The 20,900-nt window shown below is 46.7% G+C and overlaps 1 protein-coding gene across 1 annotated transcript; it reads right to left on the bottom strand.

The window, feature by feature from the left end:
• Positions 1 to 2,217: 2,217 nt before the first annotated feature.
• LOC130198343 (uncharacterized) lies at positions 2,218 to 6,503 on the bottom strand. Its single transcript, XM_056421495.1, has 5 exons — positions 6,339 to 6,503; positions 4,476 to 4,578; positions 3,483 to 3,859; positions 3,268 to 3,372; positions 2,218 to 3,135 (listed from the first exon to the last, which is right to left on the bottom strand). The coding sequence occupies exons 1-5, from the start codon at positions 6,501 to 6,503 to the stop codon at positions 2,545 to 2,547; spliced, it is 1,341 nt and encodes a 446-aa protein (XP_056277470.1). The 3' UTR covers positions 2,218 to 2,544.
• Positions 6,504 to 20,900: the final 14,397 nt, after the last annotated feature.

The following is a 20,900-nucleotide window of genomic DNA, read 5'->3' as shown; positions in this document are numbered from 1 at the left end:
TAAAAAAAAAAAATTTTCCCCCCCCCCCTTTTTTTTTCCCCTTTTTTAAAAAATTTTCCCCCCCGGGTTTTTTTTTTCCCCCCCCCTTTTTTTTTTTTCCCCCCCCCCCCCCTTTTCCCCTTTTTCCCCCCTTTTTTTTTAAAAGGGCCCCCCCTTTTTTTTTGTTTTTTTTTTAATTTTTTTTTATTTTTTAAAAACCCCTTTTTTTTCCCCCCCCCCCAAAAATTTTCCCCCCCCCTTAAAAAAAAATTTTTTTAAATTTTTTCCCTTCCCCCCCCTTTTTTTTTGGGGGGTTTTTTTTCCCCTTTTTTTTCCCCCTTTCCCCTTCCCCCCCCCAAAAAAAAAAAAGGGGGGGGTTTTTTTTTTTTCCCCCGGGGGAACCCCGTTTTTCTTCCCCCCCAAAAAGGGGGAAAAATTTTTTTTTTTCCCCCCCCCCCCCCCCAAAAAAAAAAAAAATTTTATAAAAAAAAAAATTTTCCCCCCTTTAAAATTTTTTGGGTTTTTTTTAAAAAAAAAAGGGGGGGGAAAAAAATTTTTTTTTTAAAAAAAAAAAAGGGGGGAAAAAAATTTTTTTTTTTAAAAAACCCCCAAAAAAAAACCCCCACCCCCCCCCCCTCCTTTCCGGCCGGGAAACCCCAGGAAACCCCCAAAGGGGGGGGGGGTTCTTTTAAAACCCCAACCTCCTGCCCTCTGGGAGGAGATCCCGGGAGCCTCCGGGCTCACACCACCAGGCTGTCCAACAGCTTCATCCACCAGGCGGTCAGGAAGCTGAACTCTCTCCCCATCCTCCCACTCCGTCCTCTTTCAGACTCACATGTCTGAATGCTGCTAGCACAATTTATGTTGTCTATATGTTTACATGTTTCTTACTATTTTTGCACTTTATGTTGTCTATGCACTTTATGTTGTCTATATGTTCACATGTTTTTTACTATTTTTGCACTCTATGTTGTCTATATGTTGCACAATTCACTTTATGTTGGACAGAAGAGAAACGCAATTTCGATCTTCTGTATGTTTGCACATATGGAAAATTGACAAATAAAACTGACTTTCACTTTTGACTTTGATATATACATTGTAATTCTATTATCTCTCATTTGAGTTACTGTGGCCCTGGGTAAAAGTGATGAAAACTGGTCAGTCTAACAAAACAATATTGTAGCTTTTACTCTAATCAGAGAGGAGTTATTAGTCACTTGAAAACAAGAGTTTGAAAGCAAAACGTATGAGAAATGCAATGATTTATTAAAATAAGATACGGACAAAATATACAAAACACCACATTATAATAGAACACCTAAACATATTAAACAACTATATACAAAATTAATGTCCAAAGTTATTTTTTTCTCCTGCTTTCCAACCACTGCTCCTTTGGAACTGTCTCTACTGAGGGGCAGTAAATGACCCCCTTGTACTGGCTGTGCCCAGTCTCTGCAGTCCTGAACTGCCCGCATTTTTTGCACGTGTTGTGCAGTACTTTTCTTGAAAGTGTTCTGCGGGCAGGAGCAGAAGTAGGAGCAGGGCCAGGAGCAGGGCCAGGAGCAGTGGCAGGAGCAGTGGCAGGGCCAGGAGCAGGACCAGGAGCAGCAGCAGGAGCAGTGGCAGGGCCAGGAGTAGGGCCAGGAGCAGGGCCAGGCGCAGTGGCAGGAGCAGTGGCAGGAGCAGTGGCAGGGCCAGGAGCAGGGCCAGGAGCAGTGGCAGGGCGAGGAGCAGGGCCAGGAGCAGTGGCAGGGCCAGGAGCAGGGCCAGGAGCAGGGCCAGGAGCAGTGGCAGGAGCAGTGGCAGGAGCAGTGGCAGGAGCAGTGGCAGGGCCAGGAGCAGGACCAGGAGCAGCAGCAGGGCCAGGAGTAGGGCCAGGAGCAGCGGCAGGAGCAGTGGCAGGGCCAGGAGCAGGGCCAGGAGCAGTGGCAGGAGCAGTGGCAGGAGCAGTGGCAGGAGCAGGGCCAGGAGCAGCGGCAGGAGCAGTGGCAGGGCCAGGAGCAGGGCCAGGAGCAGTGGCAGGAGCAGTGGCAGGAGCAGTGGCAGGGCCAGGAGCAGGGCCAGGAGCAGTGGCAGGAGCAGTGGCAGGAGCAGTGGCAGGGCCAGGAGCAGCGGCAGGAGCAGGGCCAGGAGCAGGGCCAGGAGCAGCGGCAGGAGCAGTGGCAGGGCCAGGAGCAGGGCCAGGAGCAGTGGCAGGAGCAGTGGCAGGGCCAGGAGCAGGGCCAGGAGCAGGGCCAGGAGCAGTGGCAGGAGCAGGAGCAGGGCCAGGAGCAGGGCCAGGAGCAGTGGCAGGAGCAGTGGCAGGGCCAGGAGCAGGGCCAGGAGCAGTGGCAGGGCGAGGAGCAGGGCCAGGAGCAGTGGCAGGGCGAGGAGCAGGGCCAGGAGCAGTGGCAGGGCCAGGAGCAGGAGCCAGAGCAGGAACAAGCCTCTGAGGGACCGAGGGTGAAGCGGGGAACAACTGCCTTGTGGCATTGGATGGGAGAAGGAAAGGTGGCTGTCGAACCACCAGCTGAGGGGCCAGGGATGGAGCAGGAAAGAGCTGCCGCTCCGACTTCCTCTTTAACCTGGCCTGTCCGACAGTGCTGCTGGGCAGCGTATAGAGGTGTGCCGGGCTCGGCAAGGTGGGTGTTGATGCTGGTGGTTGAGTGGCACAAATAAGGGGGTGAGCTGCCAGGACATTTGACTGGGCATATTTAGCCCTTGTATGACAACTGCATTGTCCTGCTTCTTCACCCTCTTATTGTGCCACTGCACCAGGGTTGTATGGCTCACGTCCACCAGCTGCAGGGTGGTCTCCTGCATGACTATCCCGTTGTCAAGAATGCACTGCCTGACTTTACGATAGTCATCCAGGATTAGCAGCCATCTGGACAGCGTGCCAGCCCCCTTCTTCTTGGGACTACGGTGAATAGAGCAGAGCCTGATAAATATAGTCTCTATCAGGCGGCAGCAGTCAGGCCACTGTGCAAGTGGGCCAGTGGTTGTCAGGCTGTGCCTCTTCAAACTTTCCACCCCTGGAGTGAAGTCCTGCTTTTTTTTGGAGGACTTGAACCTCCCCGTGTCCAGCCGACTCTGGTGCCTGGCAGAGAATATGATTCTTTTTTTATCATACTCATCCAGGTTCTGCCACAGAGCAACAATGTTGCTTGCCTATGCAAAGAGAGAGTGATAGAGAGAACACGGTGCATGAGAAGAAAATAAATCTGAATCAATGAGTTTGAATATGAATTACTCGGCACAGAGAGAGAATCAAATATGTCAATGACAATAAATGTTCCTCACCGTCTGGTTGCTCAGAGCCATGGAGGACTGGTTCCTCAACTCCACCAGACACTCTGCCAACTTGTCCACCTTGTCCAACCCTGGCATGCACGAATTATCCACAGCCTGGACAAATCAGAGAAGGATTAGTCACACAATTTGAGGAAAGTAAGCAATGGGACAAAAGACAGAAACAGTGATTTTATTTATCTATACAAAATGATGTATTTATATACCTCGGACTCTGAGGAGACACCTGGCTGCGGTATGATGGCAGCAGGATGGAAGGAGGAACTAGCAGACTGGGAGGAGGAGGTAGCAGCCTGGGAGGAGGCAGGAGGCTGGAAGGAGGAGGTAGCAGCCTGGGAGGAGGCAGGAGGCTGGAAGGAGGCTGGAGGCTGGAAGGAGGCTGGAGGCTGGGAGGAGGAGGTAGCAGCCTGGGAGGAGGAGTTAGCAGGCTGGGAGGTGGACGCAGCAGGCAGGGAGGAGGCAGGAGTCTGGAAGAGCAGATAGGTGGCTGCAGGCTGAGAAGAGTCAGTGAGGCTTGGGTCATCCAGGAGACTTGACACTGTGTCTTCCTGGAAGCCCTCGTCTTCTCCTTCTTCTTCTTCCTCTCTCGTTCACATCCTCCAGCATATTGTCTGTCTCCTGAGTCAGGGAGTATTTTAAGGGCTGGCCAGTCTGACTCAACAAATAATCAACCCGATAAGCTCACCTGTAAAAAAGAGCAGAAACCCCAGTTTAAAAAAGACAAACAAACACCACTAGTTTTAGTCAAAGCATACATATAACCGACAAAATTATTATGTAGCCAGGTATTTAACAATACATACCAGTGTACACTTAGAACAGGTCGGAAAGGGGCCCCTAAGTCCACGGACTGTTCAGAAGCAGCACGAGGGGCTGCAGCTGCTGCTGGTGCTAGAGACTGAAGACCGGACATTTCAGTAATAAGAGCTGCTGGAGCAGGTGCTGGTGCTGGGCAGGTGCTGGAGCAGGTGCTGTGCTGGGCAGGTGCTGGAGCAGGTGCTGGAGGCTGGAGCAGGTGCTGGTGCTGGGCAGGTGCTGGTGCTGGAGCAGGTGCTGGAGCAGGTGCTGGTGCTGGAGCGATTGCTGGTGCTGGAGCAGGTGCTGGAGCAGGTGCTGGAGCAGGTGCTGGGCAGGTGCTGGAGCTGGAGCAGGTGGAGCAGGGTGCTGGTGCTGGGCTTGGAGGTGCTGAATTGGAGCACCAGAGCTGGAGCAGGTGCTGGAGCAGGTGCTGGAGCAGGTGCTGGGCTGGAGCAGGTGTGGAGCAGGTGCTTTGAGGTGCTGGAGCAGGTGCTGGTGCTGGAGCTGGAGCAGATTAACAATTGCTGGAGCAGGTTAACAATTGCTGGAGCAGGTGCTGGTGCTGGTGCTGGAGCAGGTGCTGGAGCAGGTGCTGGAGGTGCTGGAGCAGGTGCTGGTGCTGGAACGTGCTGGTGCTGGAGCAGGTGCTGTGCTGGAGCTGGAGGCAGGTGCTGGAGCAGGTGCTGGGCAGGTGCTGGTGCTGGAGCTGGGCAGGTGCTGGACGGGTGCTGGAGCAGGTGCTGACGGTGCTGGAGCTGGTGCTGAGGCTGAAGGAGACCACGGACTGTGGAGACAGCAGAATATTATGGCGACAACAGCGCAACGGCTGTAACAGACATGCAATGCAAGATGAACAATAAAGGGACATCATTCTTAAACAAATCACCATAACGCCGTGGAATCCACAATGCAGGCCATGGTGGCCATGGACCACTCAAAGAGCGTGGTCTGTCCCACGGACCGTAGAGGCATTTCTCAATCTGAAATGGTGGATTTGATGTTAGCCTGGAGTGTGAGTCTCTCAGTGTCTGAGGTCTTATTGACATTATCTCGAAAAGTCAAGTCAATAAATCAAGTGTGTGGTATACTAATGACACTAATAATATAACGGTCATTATTGTATTGCTTACTTTACCTTCTGATAGAAAGCGAACCACTTCTTCTGCCTTGGGGCTGGTCTATTGCCTCCTCCAGAAGGCCAAACCCCAGAGCTGGCAAACGCCCTCAGCCTTGCCATCCACTCCTTATCGCTCATAGCCTTGTGGCTCTTTGGTTTTGTGCTCATCTAAAGAGAACATTGAAACAGCGATAATAGCTAAATATAGCCATAACCATGGTGTGCTGAGCTTGCTGAATTTCATATTTATGAGAACAGTAACACAGACACAGCAACTGTTAGTTAAGCAAACTACACTGATAACATGTTGTCGGTTATTGAAACATGGTATTTACACATGTAATCATATCAATACATATAAATATATATATATATATATATGGATACACATTATTCACAATTATACTGTGTAATTATACTGTTTCTATAATAAGTCTGTACCAGTTGTTAAATACCAGTAATAAACTATGACTCTGTTTCCTTTAACGCTATATATAAAATGAAGATATATTATTAGAGTCTTTATAAATTAACCATGTACATATGCTGTCTATACTTGGACGTTTGCGTGTTTTCACTCGGTGCATTACAGTAGTATTTATCCATGGCCGTTTCCGGACATTTTTGCAGGTCACGTTAATATTATACACTTATTATTACACGACTTGCGTTGACGCCGCGATCTTGGGGCCTTTTGCCTTATGCGAATGTACAAATGGCAACCAATGACTTCATGTAGATAAAAGTGTATTACTAATGGGAAAAGAATAAAACCATGCCATGTCACGGACGAGTTGTTATGCTTGCGCTAGCTACCACTGACTGCTATACCGTTGTCCAACACTCGTTATTACAATGTAGGTAAGCGATCTCGGGGCATTCGCCGCTGTGCCTGTAACGTGATGTGACACGGGGGGCGGAGAAAAAAATTAACAACCTAGATGTGACGTTTACGGCAGCGCTAAAAGAATAATAAAGTAGGATAACTACGGTTGACACGTTGTCTTCGTTGTAGAAAAAAGCTTACGTCCAATGTCATGCGTGGGCCCTGTTGGTGATCTTGTGCGGCGAACGATTGGCTGAATCCATTGTGAGGCCGGCACCATTGGCCCATCCATTGTTGAAGTGTCGTTGCGACGTCACCAACCTTCGGACTTGCCGCGAGATTTGGCCGCTTGCCGCGAGATTTGGCCGGTTTGCCCTGCGGCGCCGTGATTGGCCGAATCCATTGTGAGGCCGAAACGCCATTGGCCCATCCATTGTTGAGCGAGCACAGGGATTGGGCGCTGACAATGGATTTTTTGCTGGCCATGCCTGAGGCAGATAGGACTTAAGATCCAATGGGCATATGCCCTCGTGGGTTCAAACCCCACTCCTGGTATATTTGACAATGTTCACATTAATGCAGAAAATTCTATGCACACAATTTCACAAACAGCTTCCTGCTCACCCTCCATAGACCGGTCTTAGATTGGTCATTCCTTGAGAGAGGGTGCTGCCTAATTCCCCCCAGGAACTCCTCCTGGCTGGCTCGCCAAAATGTGTTGAACCTATTAAAACTCTGTTACTTCCTCTCTGCTCCTCCCGTCTAAATAAAGAAGAAGTCTGCATCCTATTTATAGACAAACAAAACTAGTCAACATTGCCGGATGGTTCACCTCCAACACTCCAAACGCATTACTTTGCCTCTCAAATAAATGTATCTTGCTAAATATTGGAGGAAAATTTCATAAAATTTCCCTTGAAATCAAACTGTAAATATAACCAGGATGGCCGAGTGGTTTAGGCGTTGGACTTAAGATCCAATGGGCAGATGACCTCGTGGGTTCGAACCCCACTCCTGGTATTATATTACTCCCTTCAAATAAAAAAGAAGTCTATTTATCGACAAACAAAAGAAGGAGGAAAAACTCCCAAGAAAAAAAACTTTCACGGGGAAAAAAGGTTAAGAAACCTTCAGGAGAACAACAGAGGAGGAACCCTCTCCCGGATGGACAGAGCAATAGATGTCATGTGACCAGAAGGAATCATTACAGAGTAACAACACATTCAATGAATACGGATTCCATCTCCACTCTGAAATGACACTGGACTCGATAGCCCCTCTGAAGAAGAGACGGTGAGGAAGGGTTTTGCTCTGGTATGTAACCTCCGCAAACTGAAGCAAGCGTCCTGCACTTGCGAAAAGCGAGCGCATGTGGTTCCAGCTAATCTCGAAGAATCAGCTTAGTTTGGCGAGATAGTCTTAAAACATATAGAAGGCCCTCCGTAATGTGAACCAGCCTATTACCTCAACTCAATAATGAGAAAAATAAAAAACAACCCCAGGTTTATCTTCCAACACTGTAGCCAGGCTGATGAGAGAGTCACAGCTCTGTGGAGCCGAGCATTCCTATAAACCTTAGGTGGTAATGACTTTATGAACTTCTAATGAAAAGATTTTAACTATTAGGGACAAGATTAATAATCTCTTGCCCATAACAGTGCCAATCTGTCCTCAAGTGGAATGGCCTTGGAAACCGCTGTATGCCTGGTTGTATATATTTGGAGGATTTTCTCCTATCAACCGTGACCAATTATTTTCAGGTTTCTGTACTTGAACAAATCTACCTGTCTCTTGGACCCCATCCCGACAGAGGCTGCTTAAAGGCGTTTTGCCTTTAATTAAGCGGACTCTCTATTAGATATTATCAATGTGTCTCTGCTTCAACGAAGGCCACGTACCACACTCCCATTCAAGGTGGCTGTTATTAAACCTCTCCTGAAGAAGCCCACTCTGGATCCAGAGGTGTTGGCTAACCACAGACCGATCTCTAACCTCCCTTCCTCTCCAAGATCCTTGAGAAAGTGGTTACTTAAATCAGTTGTGCGACTTTCCTACATCATAATAGTTTATTTGAGAGAATTTAAATCAGGATTTAGAAAACACCACAGCACCGAGCGGCACTGGTGAAGTACAAATGACCTCTTAATGGCAGCGATAAAGGACTCCTCTTGTCCTGGTCATTGTTGAACCTTGAGTGCTTGCATTCAACACCGTGACCATGACATCCTGTTACAGAGACTGGAGCAGTCGATTGGCATTTCAGGCCACGGCGGCTTTTAATTTGGTTTTAAATCCCTATTTATCAGATCGAGTCTCAGTTTGTATTTATGCTTGATGGCCTACCGATAACCACCAACGTTAATCACGGAGTTCCACAAGGTTCTGTGCTTGGACCAATTTATTTACCTATATACATGCTTCCTTTGGGCAGCCATTATCAGGAAACACTCCATAAACTTTCATTGTTATGCAGATGACACTCAACTATATTTACTCGAGTAAAACTGAGAGGAGAGCATCCAACTCTGTAAGATTCAAGCATGTCTTAAAGACGTAGAAACATGGTTGACCTTCAGCTTCGTGATGTTAAACTCAGACAAAACCGAAGTAATTTTAATCAAGCCCTGAGCACCTCAGAGATCAATTATCTGGTGATGTGGATTCTGTAGACGCAGCATTGCCCTGGCATCCCAACACCACTGTAAAGAATTCTTGGCGTTATCTTTGATCGGGACTTGTCCTTTAACTCCCAGTAAAGCAAATCTCAAGGACTGCATTCTTTCATCTACGTAATATTTCAAAAATCAGGCACATCTTGTCTCAAAAGATGCAGAAAAATTGGTTCACTTAGCGTTCGATTTACTTGAGACTGGATTACTGCAACTCCTTATTAGCAGGCTTTCCTCTAATAAATCGTCTTAGGTCCCTCCAGTTGATCCAGAATGCTGCAGCGCCGTGTTCTCCACTAAAACTAAGAAAAGAGATCACATCACTCCTGCACTAGCTGCTCTGCACTGGCTCCCAGTAAAAATCAAGAATCACTTACTAAAATTCTTCTCTTAACCTACAAAGCCTTGATTGGTGATGCTCCATCATATCTTAAAGAGCTGTCGTACCATATTGCTCCACTAGAGAAACTACGGCTCACCTAAATGCGGGACTCACATGTAGTTCCTAGAGTCTTAAAAAGTAGAATGGGAGCCAGAGCCTTTGGTTATCAAGCTCCTCTTTTATGGAACCAGCTTCCAATTTCAGTCCGGGAGGCAGACTACAGTCACCTCGTTTAAGAGTAGACTTAAGACCTTCCTCTTTGACCAGAGCTTATAGTTAGGGCTGAATCAGGTTCATTCTGGTCCAGCCCTTGATATCTTTGCTATAGGCTTATAGCTGCAAGAGGACGTTTTAGGATGCACTGAGTACCTATCTCCTCTTTTTCTCTCCTTAAGGATGAATTTTCATCTCTCAATCACACGTTACTGCTCTGCTTTCTCCCCGGAAGTCCTTGACTTTACGTCTCATGGGGTCGCCGGACCCTATGAGACGCATAAATCTATCTGCCTGATGGATCGTCTGGGTAAGTCAAATTCCTGCTCGCTGACTACGCCACTGTCCTGTTGAGACTCGCCACTCCTCCTCCCACCGCCCATCTGCCTGATGGATCGTGGAGGTCTCCATCGATGGAATATGCCTACTATGAACTATTCATACACTCTGGTCATATTCATTGAATGTATTTAACTCTAAATCTGTCCTTCTGTACACATTACATCTATTGCATCTGTCCATCCCTAGGAGAGGGATCCTCCTCTGTTGCTCTCTCCAGGTTTCTTCCTTTTTTTTCCCCCTGAAGGGTTATTTGGGAGTTTTCCTGGTCCGATGTGAGGTTTTAGGCAGGGATGTCTATGTGTACAGATTGTAAAGCACTCCCGAGACAAATTTGTAATTTGTGAAATTGGGCTATACAAATAAACTGAATTGAATTGAATTGAATTGAGGGGAGGGGTTAGTTTGGGTGTATTCATATGTGTGTGTGTGTGTGTGTGTGTGTGTGTGTGTGTGAGATGCAATGCTAAAAGGCCTGAGGCAGTTGGAGGCCGTGCCCTTGACTGTAACACGGCTTTGAGCGAAGAAGGCGGACAAAGAGGAGATGAGATTTGAGAAAAGGGAGGCCAGTGGAGAAGGAAAGAAAAAGACTGGAGGAATGAATGAAGTAGGAAAGCAAACAGGAAGAGAGAGAGGAGGATCGAGCAAAAGCTCATAACTCTCATTATGAAAGAGCAGCGAGCTGAATGTGACTGAGCAGCAGCTGGTCCGTACAGTCTGCCAGGGCGTCACAGTGTGTGTTTACCGCAACTAAGCAAGTTTACTGGATGAAGGCGCTGTGAGGAAAGATTGCAGCGTCCATGGAAATGAAAAGGCCACGAGCTGACAATACATTGTATAAATAGTCTCAGGGTCCGGTGGGTGGCATTGACTGACAGTCTGGGTTCATTTCACAGACGCTTTTATCCAAAGCGAATGACAATAAGTGCTTCAACGCAGACCAACAACATTCAAGGAAGTAGTTTCTTCAACAAAGCCAAACTATAATTGCTATAAGTAAGTCTCATTTATAGTGCTACTAAAGTGCTGCTTTAATCGGTGATTGAATGGCCCGGCAGTTTGATAACGAAGCGTTATGTGTTTCACTCTTACCGCCGAGGAAGAGTTGACTTCCTGCTGTGACGGAGTGGCTGGCCCCTTCATCCACGGCGATGGTCACATAATAACTATTAACTTTACTTTGAAATGCTGCTAGAGCAAAACAAATCACCCGTATGATTAAGAAACTATCCATATATCTAACCATCTATCTACCTACCTATCTATTTATCTATCCATCCATCCATCTCTCTATCTCTATCTATCTATCTATCCATCCTTCCATCCATCTATCGATCCATCTATCTATCTATGTACCTACCTACTTATCTATCGATGTCCCGACCTACTTGTCTACCTATCCATCCATCCATCCATCTACCTACCAACTGACCTACCTAAGGTTAATTTAATTTGTTAAAGGTATTGTTTCTATCTATAAATGTTAGGTTTTACATTTCATGTATTGGTAACACAAGCTCGGGGTTACACATTCATGTTACGGGTTGGGAGTCCGCCCTGCAGTGAGCTCTGAGGACCACGCCCCCTTCCCGAGGCAGGTCAAAGGTGAGCAGGAGCCCCGCCTCGTTCAAGGTCCGGAACTGGAACCCGACGGACACGCCCCCCGACGACGGCGACGCCCCCCGACGACGAGAGAGAGAGAGAGAAAGAGAGAGAGAAGAGGTGGGACATATATAAATAATTACAAGAGAGATTAAACAACATTAAACATGAATATTAAACACCTGCAGAGGTTGTTATCACGCCTTCTCATAACGACCAGCCGTGACTCCAGCCTCTTTCAGATCTTCCGCCGTGAACGAGCGAGTCGGGAAACAACCGTCAGCAGAACGTTCTGTCAGCCGTCAGGCAGGCGGCAGCTCTTATTCCTGGTGGCCATTGATGCCGTATTCTGTCTCAGAAATGATGAGCTGAGAGTTTGAGCTGAACATCAAAGCTGCTCGCTGTGAACGCCAGATCATAAACCATCTGTCGTCATCACCTTGGAGGAAAACAACAACAACAACAACAACGAAAGAATCGGAGGATTGCATTTCCCATTTTCTCTCTTTCTCTCCTTGCTCGTCTTTTTAACCGATGAATTTATCGATGATTGATTTAGGCTCTGACCTCTGGGCTCCCAGCAAGCGTAGAAAATAACTGAAAAACCAAATGTTTTTATTATTTATTTCGTATATTTTATAAAAGTGTTCTCACCATTTCAGAAACTCGGTGGTCGTTGTTCTTCGCTCCTTCTGTCAGCTCGAGGCCGTTGGACAGCAGGTTCTCCAGGCAGCCGGGAAAGGCCCTCTGGGAGGCGGGGCCCCGGAGCTCCGCCCCCACACTCGGCTGCACAAGGGGGACGAAAAAGGAGCGTTCATTTTGGTCGTGAAAAGGTGCGGGGCAAAAGGAGGACGATGAAGACAAGGAGGAGGGAAGGTGTGGGGGGAAAGGAGGATGAAGATGAGGAGGAGGATAAAGGTGAGGAGGAGGGAAGGTGTGTCGAAAAAGGAGGAGAATGAAGGTGATGAGAAGTGAATGTGTCGGGCAAAAGGAGGACAATGAAGACGAGGAGGAGGGAAGGTGTGGGGGAAAAGGAGGAGGATGAAGGTGAAGAGGAGGGAAGGTGTGGGGCCAAAGGAGGAGGATGAAGGCGAGGAGGAGGGAAGAGCAGAGGAGGATGAAGGAGGAAAGATGAGTCATCACACATTTTGTCATCAACAAAGTTCCGGGAAAGAAAAGAGACGAAATCAAAAGTTGAACGTTTTTTGACTTCATCGTTTTTCAAGTTGGTCATTCTGAATATTTAATAAATAAAGAAGGTTCACCTTCCATTGACAGCGACTCTATTTTTAAATTATCTATTTTTTTCCTGTCGCTTTCTCTCTTTTGTTATCGGACGTGTTTGTTTGTTGTTTGTTGTTTGTTGTCTTCCACCAACAGGCCGACCTGGGAACCCCCCCCCCCTGACGGCCTCACGCTGCGCGACATGTTTCTCCGTCTCTCTGCGTCCCGCGGAGAGGATCACGGCGAGGTCGCCCCCTCTCGGCTCCTTAGGGACGACGACCAAAATACAAGAGAACGCCCGAGAGGAGGAGGAGGAGGAGAAGAAGAAGAAGAAGAAGAACAAAGGAAACGCAGCGAGACGCCATCAATGATTGATGAGCGCCACGCGGGTCCAACACCAGCAGATCTGTCCCCAGAAAGCACCGGCAGAGAAACTTTCTTTTCTTTTATTTTGCTGAGAGAGAGAGAGATATTAATCATGTATTTGATGTTCTTGAGGGAGAGACGACTTCAAAGAGAGGAGCAGAGACGGCTCGTATTCCTGATCATGCAGACGGATTAATGGTGTGCAGCTCGGAAAAAAAAACTTTATAGAGAAAGTGTCATGATCTGGAGTTTGTGTCTAGTTTTGTGTTGTTTTGAAGTCCTTGTGTCTGTCTCCCTGTGATTGGCTGCCCTGGTCCTGATTGTTTCCTTCTGTGTGATTGCTGGCCCCGCCCTCATTGTGTCCACCTGTGTCTCGTTCCCCGTTGTCCAATCACCTCCGCTTGCCTGTGTATGTAAACCCTGTTCGTCTCATTCCCAGTGTGGCTTCGTACTGTTTGGTCCACATTTGTGTCGTTCCTGTCTGGTCTGGGATTTTTGTAATTAAATAGTTTGTGCAGGAATGTCGGCGTTTGGGTCCTCTTGCTGCGACAACCGTGACCACACATGACAGAAAGAGAGAGAGCATCAGGATGCAGACCTGGTGATAGAGAGACAGAAAGAGACATATAGTTAAATAAAACCGTCTGAACCTCTAACGAGCCGTCAACGTGGCTCATGGGGGGACGTCTGATGATCATGATCATATGTTAAGATCATGTTATGATCATAACATACGATCGTATTGTAGGTGCGTGGAAAATAACGAAGAGTCGAGTGATTTCTGCTTGCTCGTGGTTGTTTATTTTCCTTTCCAACACCTCTCATTCGCTACTTCCTGGTGCCCTTTAACCCCCTTCGTCACCAGGGCTACGCCCCTTTCCTTAAAGGGCCCTCGTGAATTTGTATACCCCTACAGTATGTTATAATCATTATTACCCTCTCACCTCCAGGCTGCTGTTGCTCTCCATCATGAATCATTGATATCGTTCTACCTCCGTCACGCTCTTCGTCCTGCACCCTCCTCTTCTTCGGTCCGCCTGCACTTTTATTTATTGTGATAATTACAGTTTTTCTCCATTGCTTTGGCTCAATTCTTGAAACAGAAATTACATTCTCAAAGCTCTTAGTGCATTTGGTAAAATAGCCTATATGGTTCAGCACAACTACATAGATCCCCTTCAAAAGGTCACATCTCACCCAAAACAGTTAACTCAAGCTTCAAACCCAAATCATTTTCTCATAAAAATAGTCAGTGCCCCCAAAATGAAAACTTCCTTCTCGATTGCTGTGGCTCATCTCTCGAGAAAAAAAAAGGACATTCTCAAAGCTTTAAATACATTTGCCAAAATAACCTAGATGGTTTAGCAAAACACTATGGCACACCTGCAGAAGGTCATATCTCTCCCAAAACAGTCAACTCATCAGTCAACACGAATTCCTTTCCTCATACAAATAGTCAGTGCCCCAAAATGAAAAGTCCTTAAGTCATTGTTTAAACACTGCAGGTCAAGATGTTTAGATGTTTTGTCAGTATGGCAGTGGACCATAGAAATATCCCTCATGTGCACAATTCAATCTTGGCTTAGTCCTTTGACACTGAATGGTTACTGTAGGAGATGTTTTCTTTCCAGAATACTATGTGTATCAAACAGAACAAAGATTCATTCAAGAGGAGCCAACAAGGTTTCACATCACATACTGTATTGCACTTATACTGCCATGGAAATTATTACAGTAATTGCAAAACAGAAACAGAAAATGTGTACAGCAAAAAATAGTGTCAAACAAAAAGCACATCAAAAATGAAATGAAGTATAGCCTACACTACTGTAACAAACAGTAGCAAAGCTGGAGTTCATCCTCCCTCTCCTGCTCGTCCTCGCTCACGTCTGTCTGGACACAGATTTCGTCAACACGCATCTGATGTTCTCTCATGCGTGCAACGGGGAAGAACCGCGTGCATGACGCAACCATCTGCTGTGACATCGGCACAAGCAGCATCCATTGCCTGGAGAAGGGACCTCTGGTTTAGAGCCCGATGCTCATACACCCTCCACCACCATGCACCCTTGCTCCTCTTCCTCTTCTTCTTCCTCCTCTTCCTCGAACAGGCAGTTGCCCTTGTTCGTTTACCTGGCCAGGTGCTTCCATGTTCATACTGTAAACTGTACTGAACTTTGTCAAGCCCTAGATATTTGATGGAAGCATTTATACTCCTGGATAGCACCTGTCAGCTAACTAAAATGACTGTGATTGGTGATCGGATGTGAGAAACTCCCCCTTGATGAGTAAAGTTCTAGTTGCACCTGAAAATGAAGCCGATGATCCAAGAGATCCATATTATAGTATATACCATGATGTTTCATGGTATTATGTGCCTGAACGATTTTGACAGTGGAGTGAACTCTTGTGCAGGTGATGATGTACACGAAATGATGCCAAGATGTTTTGCAGAGAACAACCACTTGACTGAGAAGCAACAGTCGTTTAGGACCAGCCAGATGTATTCAATTGGTAATTGGGCTAACTGAAGAGCAATTGTACCAAACCGTTTGCACAGATGTGCTAAATCATTTGAAATGTGTGCAAGCTGTAGGCAATTGTACTTGTCATTTACAAGGAGTTTCTAAAACAATTGCAATTTGATTAAAGGAATGGAAATTCAAATCTGTTGTGAACAAGTGCCCAGTGGTTTGGAGGTTTGCACAAGTTGTTTTGAGAATGTCATTTCTGTTTCAAGAATTGAGCCAAAGCAATGGAAAAAACTATATATTAATAAGTTCAAATATGTATTATATTAATTATGAAGCGCCCTGATTCTCTATCTTTAAAAGAAAAATAAATAATAATCACTGGCCTGTTATATATACATATAAATATAACACAATACAAACAGAAATGATGTGTAAACATAAGGTTATTATTACTAATATTATCTATCCAACTGTTATTCTGAACCGTCGGGTTTTAATAGAGGGGTCTTACCACCGATGGCCGCTAGAGGGCAGTGTAGCCTCACGGTGGGCCGGTCTCATTGATATTCACACAGATCGTCTTTCTCATCTCACAGACCTATTCCTTCACAATCATCTGTTGAATAACTTTAGTGAACTTATAGAATAACGTGATGACTTCTACCGTGTGACCAAACATCTGTAATATTTACATCAAAACATCTGCTGAGACAAACAAAGGAGTGAGCCGCAATGAGCCGCAGTCATTGAGAGGAGACGCTGTGAAACCACCCGAGGACACGAGTGATGACGTCATCGCCGAGGCGTTGTGAACGAGCAACAACCAACGTGGACACGCCCACACTTACCAACTGAGTCTGGCTGGTTGCCGACTTCCTGTTCTACAAACTGGTTTCTTGGTCTGTGGCAACAATATTAATGTGTGAGATCATGGAATTATTCATGGAGTAATTGAACAACTTCTGACCTCCACATATGAATTATACTTGTAGTCTAGCTTTAAAATACATGTTGCGTGTCGACGTGAAGAGGAGTCACAAGCTTACGCCTCTGAGCCCTCGTGCTCGTGGAGAATAACAGGAGAGCGGTATTCATCATCACTCCTGGTTGCTGCTGCCCTCGGCATCTCATGTCAGATCCTGTTGTCGTGTTCACTTGAGACAGCTGCTTTGCATCAGAACGTCGACTTCGACCCAGAGAGTTACATGAGATGGCGTCTGCAGCAGAGAGATTTATAACAACATGAAGGCATGCAGAGGGCCAGCCCGGGGAACGTTAGACTCTGTGAGGGAGAGGCTCCTGACTGACTGCTTCTACCTGCTCGGCTGCTTTAATGACAGGCAGCAAACTGGTTCAGGAGGACAAACAAACCACTGGGACAAACCTCAGCAGGCAAACTGGATTTGAGGAAGAGTTGTAGAGAAATATGGAGCAATCATCAACATCTGAGCAGCACATACATATGTTAAAATGAAGAAAGTGAGGTGATGTAAAACATGGAGCAGGTTGTAACAGAGTCTTTGTCTGTAAATGAGGAACAAAGTTCACATTCACAGCGCCGCTCCTCCTCCAGGAATGAAGTACAGCTTGATAAGCCCCTCCCTCTTCCTCCTGCTCTCAAACACAGGCGGCTGCACTCTGTCCACACACTTCCTGGTTCCCTCCCACTAGAGCTGACACGCCCCGTTCACTGAACGTCACATGTTGTTCACATCAGAAGTCAAAGCAGAGTCGCTTCTGAGGAAGTGAAACTCAGACAGTCGTTGCTCCTGAGAGGTGAAAAGGAGCAGAAAGGAGTTCAGCCTCGAATCTTCGGCCCGGTGTGTGTGTGTGTGTGTGTGTGTGTCCTTCTTCTTGTTATTGAAGTTGTCCCTGAGGAGGAGAGGCGGCTGTTGGACCTTGAACGCATCTTCCCAGCTTCCAGTGAGTGAACGCAACGCGGGGGAGCCGAAAGAAACATGAATCCAACTTTGAACAACCAAAACATGAACAAGGGCGACACGGTGAGTCACGTGATCTGGTCGTGTGGCCGTGTGCGTCAGGGCACGTTCCTCTTTTCTTTCTTCTCTTCTTTCTTTCGGGGGTGAACATGTCCTGAACTCTGTCTTGTAAACGTGACGGACTTCTGTTGGACAGGATCGATGGTGGATTTGGATTTGGACCGTGACGAAGGGGGCGTGGCTGTGAGTGACGTGGGATGTTTCTCTGTGTCCAGTGTTATAGTTTTTCTCGATTGCTAAGACACATTTCTTGAAACTCAAACAGTTTTACCTGTGCTCAAAATCAAACACTGCTTCTCAAATCATGAACAAAGTGATCCATATAATATTCACTATCAAGCAGTCAGTAAACAATACACCAATAAATAGAAAACACATTGTTCAAAACAAATAGTAGTCTCATAGGAGAAGTAGGATTTTAATCAAATTTCATATGAAGGAAAAACATGTTTGATGAGTCGCTACACACTGATAGATTTCTCCTGTGCTTTGCTCTCTGCATTTCTTTTGTTCTTCCTCCTCCTTGTACCCTATTGTTACAGGACTGCACTCTGCAGCTCACAGCGTGTCCTTTGTCTCTGTCAGGCGGTCATTCTTGTTCTTTGTTGGTATGAAGCTGCAACCAGTCAACATGTATTGGTCAGTCCGTCCTCTGTCAAAGCGTAACCAATAGAAAGCAGTGATGGTCAAGGCCCCACGGTGAGTTCATGGTCCATGATCCAGCCTCCAATGCACTGCAGTGGGCCTCCTGCAGTCGACACTCCTCCAGTGAAGGGAGAGCCAACATGTCACCAACGGGGTTTCTTCTGGTCTCCGGGCGAGCGGACTTCACCCACATCACAAGCAACATGTCCTCTCCTGAGGCGCTCGGGAAGAAGGGCTCTTGTGTGTGTCTTTGAAGCAGCCTGATCTCGCTTCTGAACGCCGCTGGCCAACATGGCGACGCACATCATCGCCTCACATCGGGCTGGAGTCCAAGTCCTGCCACCTCGCCTGCTCAGGACCATCACCTGGTCTCAGCTGCTGCTCCCCACGCCTCCACTTCAGTCCTCTTAGCTCCTCCTCTTCCTCTCCTCTTCCTCCTGTTCGCCCACTAGCCTCGTACACTCCTCCTCTTCCTCCTAAATTAGCCCACCCCTCCTCGCCACGGGTTACACTCCTGTGTCCTCCTCGCCGCATCCTCCTCTTCCTCTCCTCCTCCTCCTCCTCTTCACCCACCCGACACGACCTAGTCCTCCTCCTCGCCGCCTCCCTCGCATATGCCTCCCTCTCGCCGCCCACCTGCATAAACACCTCCTCTTTGCCCACCTCGCATCACGCACACCCTCCTTCCTCCCTCCTCATTAAGCTCCACCATCTGCCCTCCTCTTCCTCCTCCTGCCTCGCCTGCAAACCTCGACAGTCTTCCCTCCTCCCTCCTCGTCGCCCTTATCCTCCTGACACCTCGTTTCCACCTACGCGCCGCCTCCTGCCCTCTTCCTCCTCGCCGCCCACCGCACACCTCCCCTCCCCTCTCCCTCCTCCTCCTCCTCAATACGCCACCTTGCATACACACCTCTTGCCCTCATCCTCTCACATTGTTTCTTATCATTCTCAGACTTTCTCCTTCCGCCTTCAACCACCTGTTTGCCCTCCACTGGCTTATATTGTTTGTGTCACATCATTTGATACTGATACTAGCAATCCATTTAAGAGTGATTGTAATGATCCATGACGCAGCGTGTTCTCTGTATTTCATCGTTGCCCCTTGTCTGTTCACAGTATGGATGACGTGTGCATTAGAGGGCAGAAATGTGTTTTGGGACTGAGGATGTGTTTAGAGTTTTAGCTGAAAAGTCTGAAGTGAGATCTGCAAATTGTGTTTTACCATGTGAAATAGTTTACGTGTTGAACAGACTATTGCACAATTATCTAAATGAGTTCAGGCGTCTGAGAACTTGTTCAACCAATGGGTTTTAGTGTTTAGCAATTGAGAAAAACTGTAATGGGGTTTGACCTCTGGTGACCTCGACCCACGGGACTGAAAGGGTCAGCACGGGTCCATTTGTGTGGTTCTAGGACTACAGATGTGTAACCGGTGGCTCTATTTTAATTATTGTAACTCAGGTTTATGGACTAGTCACCAGGTTCAGCTACAGAGCTCAATTATTGTGGGAAAAGCACCAAATTAAATAGTTCAGGTTTTACTGGATTCAACAAAAATCAATTAAGATCACACACACATACACTACCATTCAAAAGTTGATCACCAGACAATTTCGTGTCTTCCATGAAAAATCACACTTTTATTTATCAAATGAATATAAAATATAGTCAAGACATTGACAAGGTTAGAAATAATGATTAATATTTGAAGTATTTTGTTCTACAAACTTCAAGCTCAAAGGAAGGCCAGTTGTATAGCTCATATCACCAGTATAACTGTTTTCAGCTGTGCTAACATAATTGCACGGGTTTTCTAATCATCCATTAGTCTTCTAAGGCGATTAGCAAACACAATGTACCATTAGAACACTGGAGTGATAGTTTATGTAAAAGGGCTCTCTACACCTATGGAGATATTTCATTAGAAACCAGACACTTCCACCTAGAATAGTCATTTACCACATTAACAATGTAGAGAGTGTATTTCTGATTAATTTAATGTTACCTTTATTGAAAAAAACAATGCTTTTCTTTGAAAATAAAGTCATTTCTAAGTGATCCCAAACTTTTGAATGGTAGTGTATATTTATAATGAATAATAAACTTTAAGGTGGACAGTCATCCGTGTGGTTCACCCTGTGGGCAGCTCTCCATCTGATATCAAGTGGTGCTCCAAGTGATCATCTGCTTCATTAACGTTAACCTGCTACTCAGTCAGACTGACAAAAACATTTGTTATCCTTTGGGATGTTTCAGATGCTAAACTTTGTTTTTTGAATATTAAATATCCTATTTTTTTCTTCACTTCCTCTTTCAGCTCCTCCTCCAGGAATGAAGTACAGCTTGATAAGCCCCTCCCTCTTCCTCCTGCTCTCAAACACAGGCGGCTGCACTCTGTCCACACACTTCCTGGTTCCCTCCCAATAGAGCTGACACGCCGTTCACTGCTCACTGAACCCACATGTTGTTCACATCAGAAGTCAAAGCAGAGTCGCTTCTGAGGAAGTGAAACTCAGACAGTCGTTGCTCCTGAGAGGTGAAATGGAGCAGAAAGGAGTTCAGCTGGATTCGGAAACCTTCTCTTGTTCCATCTGTCTGGATCTCCTGAAGGATCCGGTGACTATTCCCTGTGGACACAGCTACTGCATGAACTGTATTAAAGCCCACTGGGAGGAAGAGGAGGGAAGAAACTCCTCAGCTGCCCTCAGTGTAGGAAGACCGTCACACCGAGGCCTGTCCTGCTGAAGAACACCATGTTGGCAGCTCTAGTGGAGCAGCTGAAGAAGACTGGACTCAAGCTGCTCCTGCTGACCACTGCTATGCTGGAGCTGGAAGATGTGGGCCTGTGATGTCTGCACTGGGAGGAGACTGAAGGCCTTCAAGTCCTGTCTGTGTGTCTGGTTTTACTGTGAGAAACATCTTCAAAGCGCCATTATGATGTTCCTCAATTAAAGAAACACAAGCTGGTG

The sequence above is a fragment of the Pseudoliparis swirei genome, chromosome 8, assembly GCF_029220125.1.
Source record: "Pseudoliparis swirei isolate HS2019 ecotype Mariana Trench chromosome 8, NWPU_hadal_v1, whole genome shotgun sequence".
NCBI lineage: Eukaryota > Metazoa > Chordata > Actinopteri > Perciformes > Liparidae > Pseudoliparis > Pseudoliparis swirei.
This window is presented reverse-complemented; position numbering and strand designations above follow the sequence as displayed.

What these genes read in the sequence shown, in the direction of transcription:
- LOC130198343 (XM_056421495.1), bottom strand. Translation starts at nt 6,503, where the DNA reads ATGGCCAGCAAAAAATCCATTGTCAGCGCCCAATCCCTGTGCTCGCTC. An exon ending in CAGCACCTGCTCCAGCTCTG is followed by an intron (nt 3,860 to 4,475) that starts GTGCTCCAATTC and finishes TGTGAACGAGAG; the next exon opens with AGGAAGAAGAAGAAGGAGAA. An exon ending in TGGCTCTGAGCAACCAGACG is followed by an intron (nt 3,136 to 3,267) that starts GTGAGGAACATT and finishes CTCTTTGCATAG; the next exon opens with GCAAGCAACATTGTTGCTCT.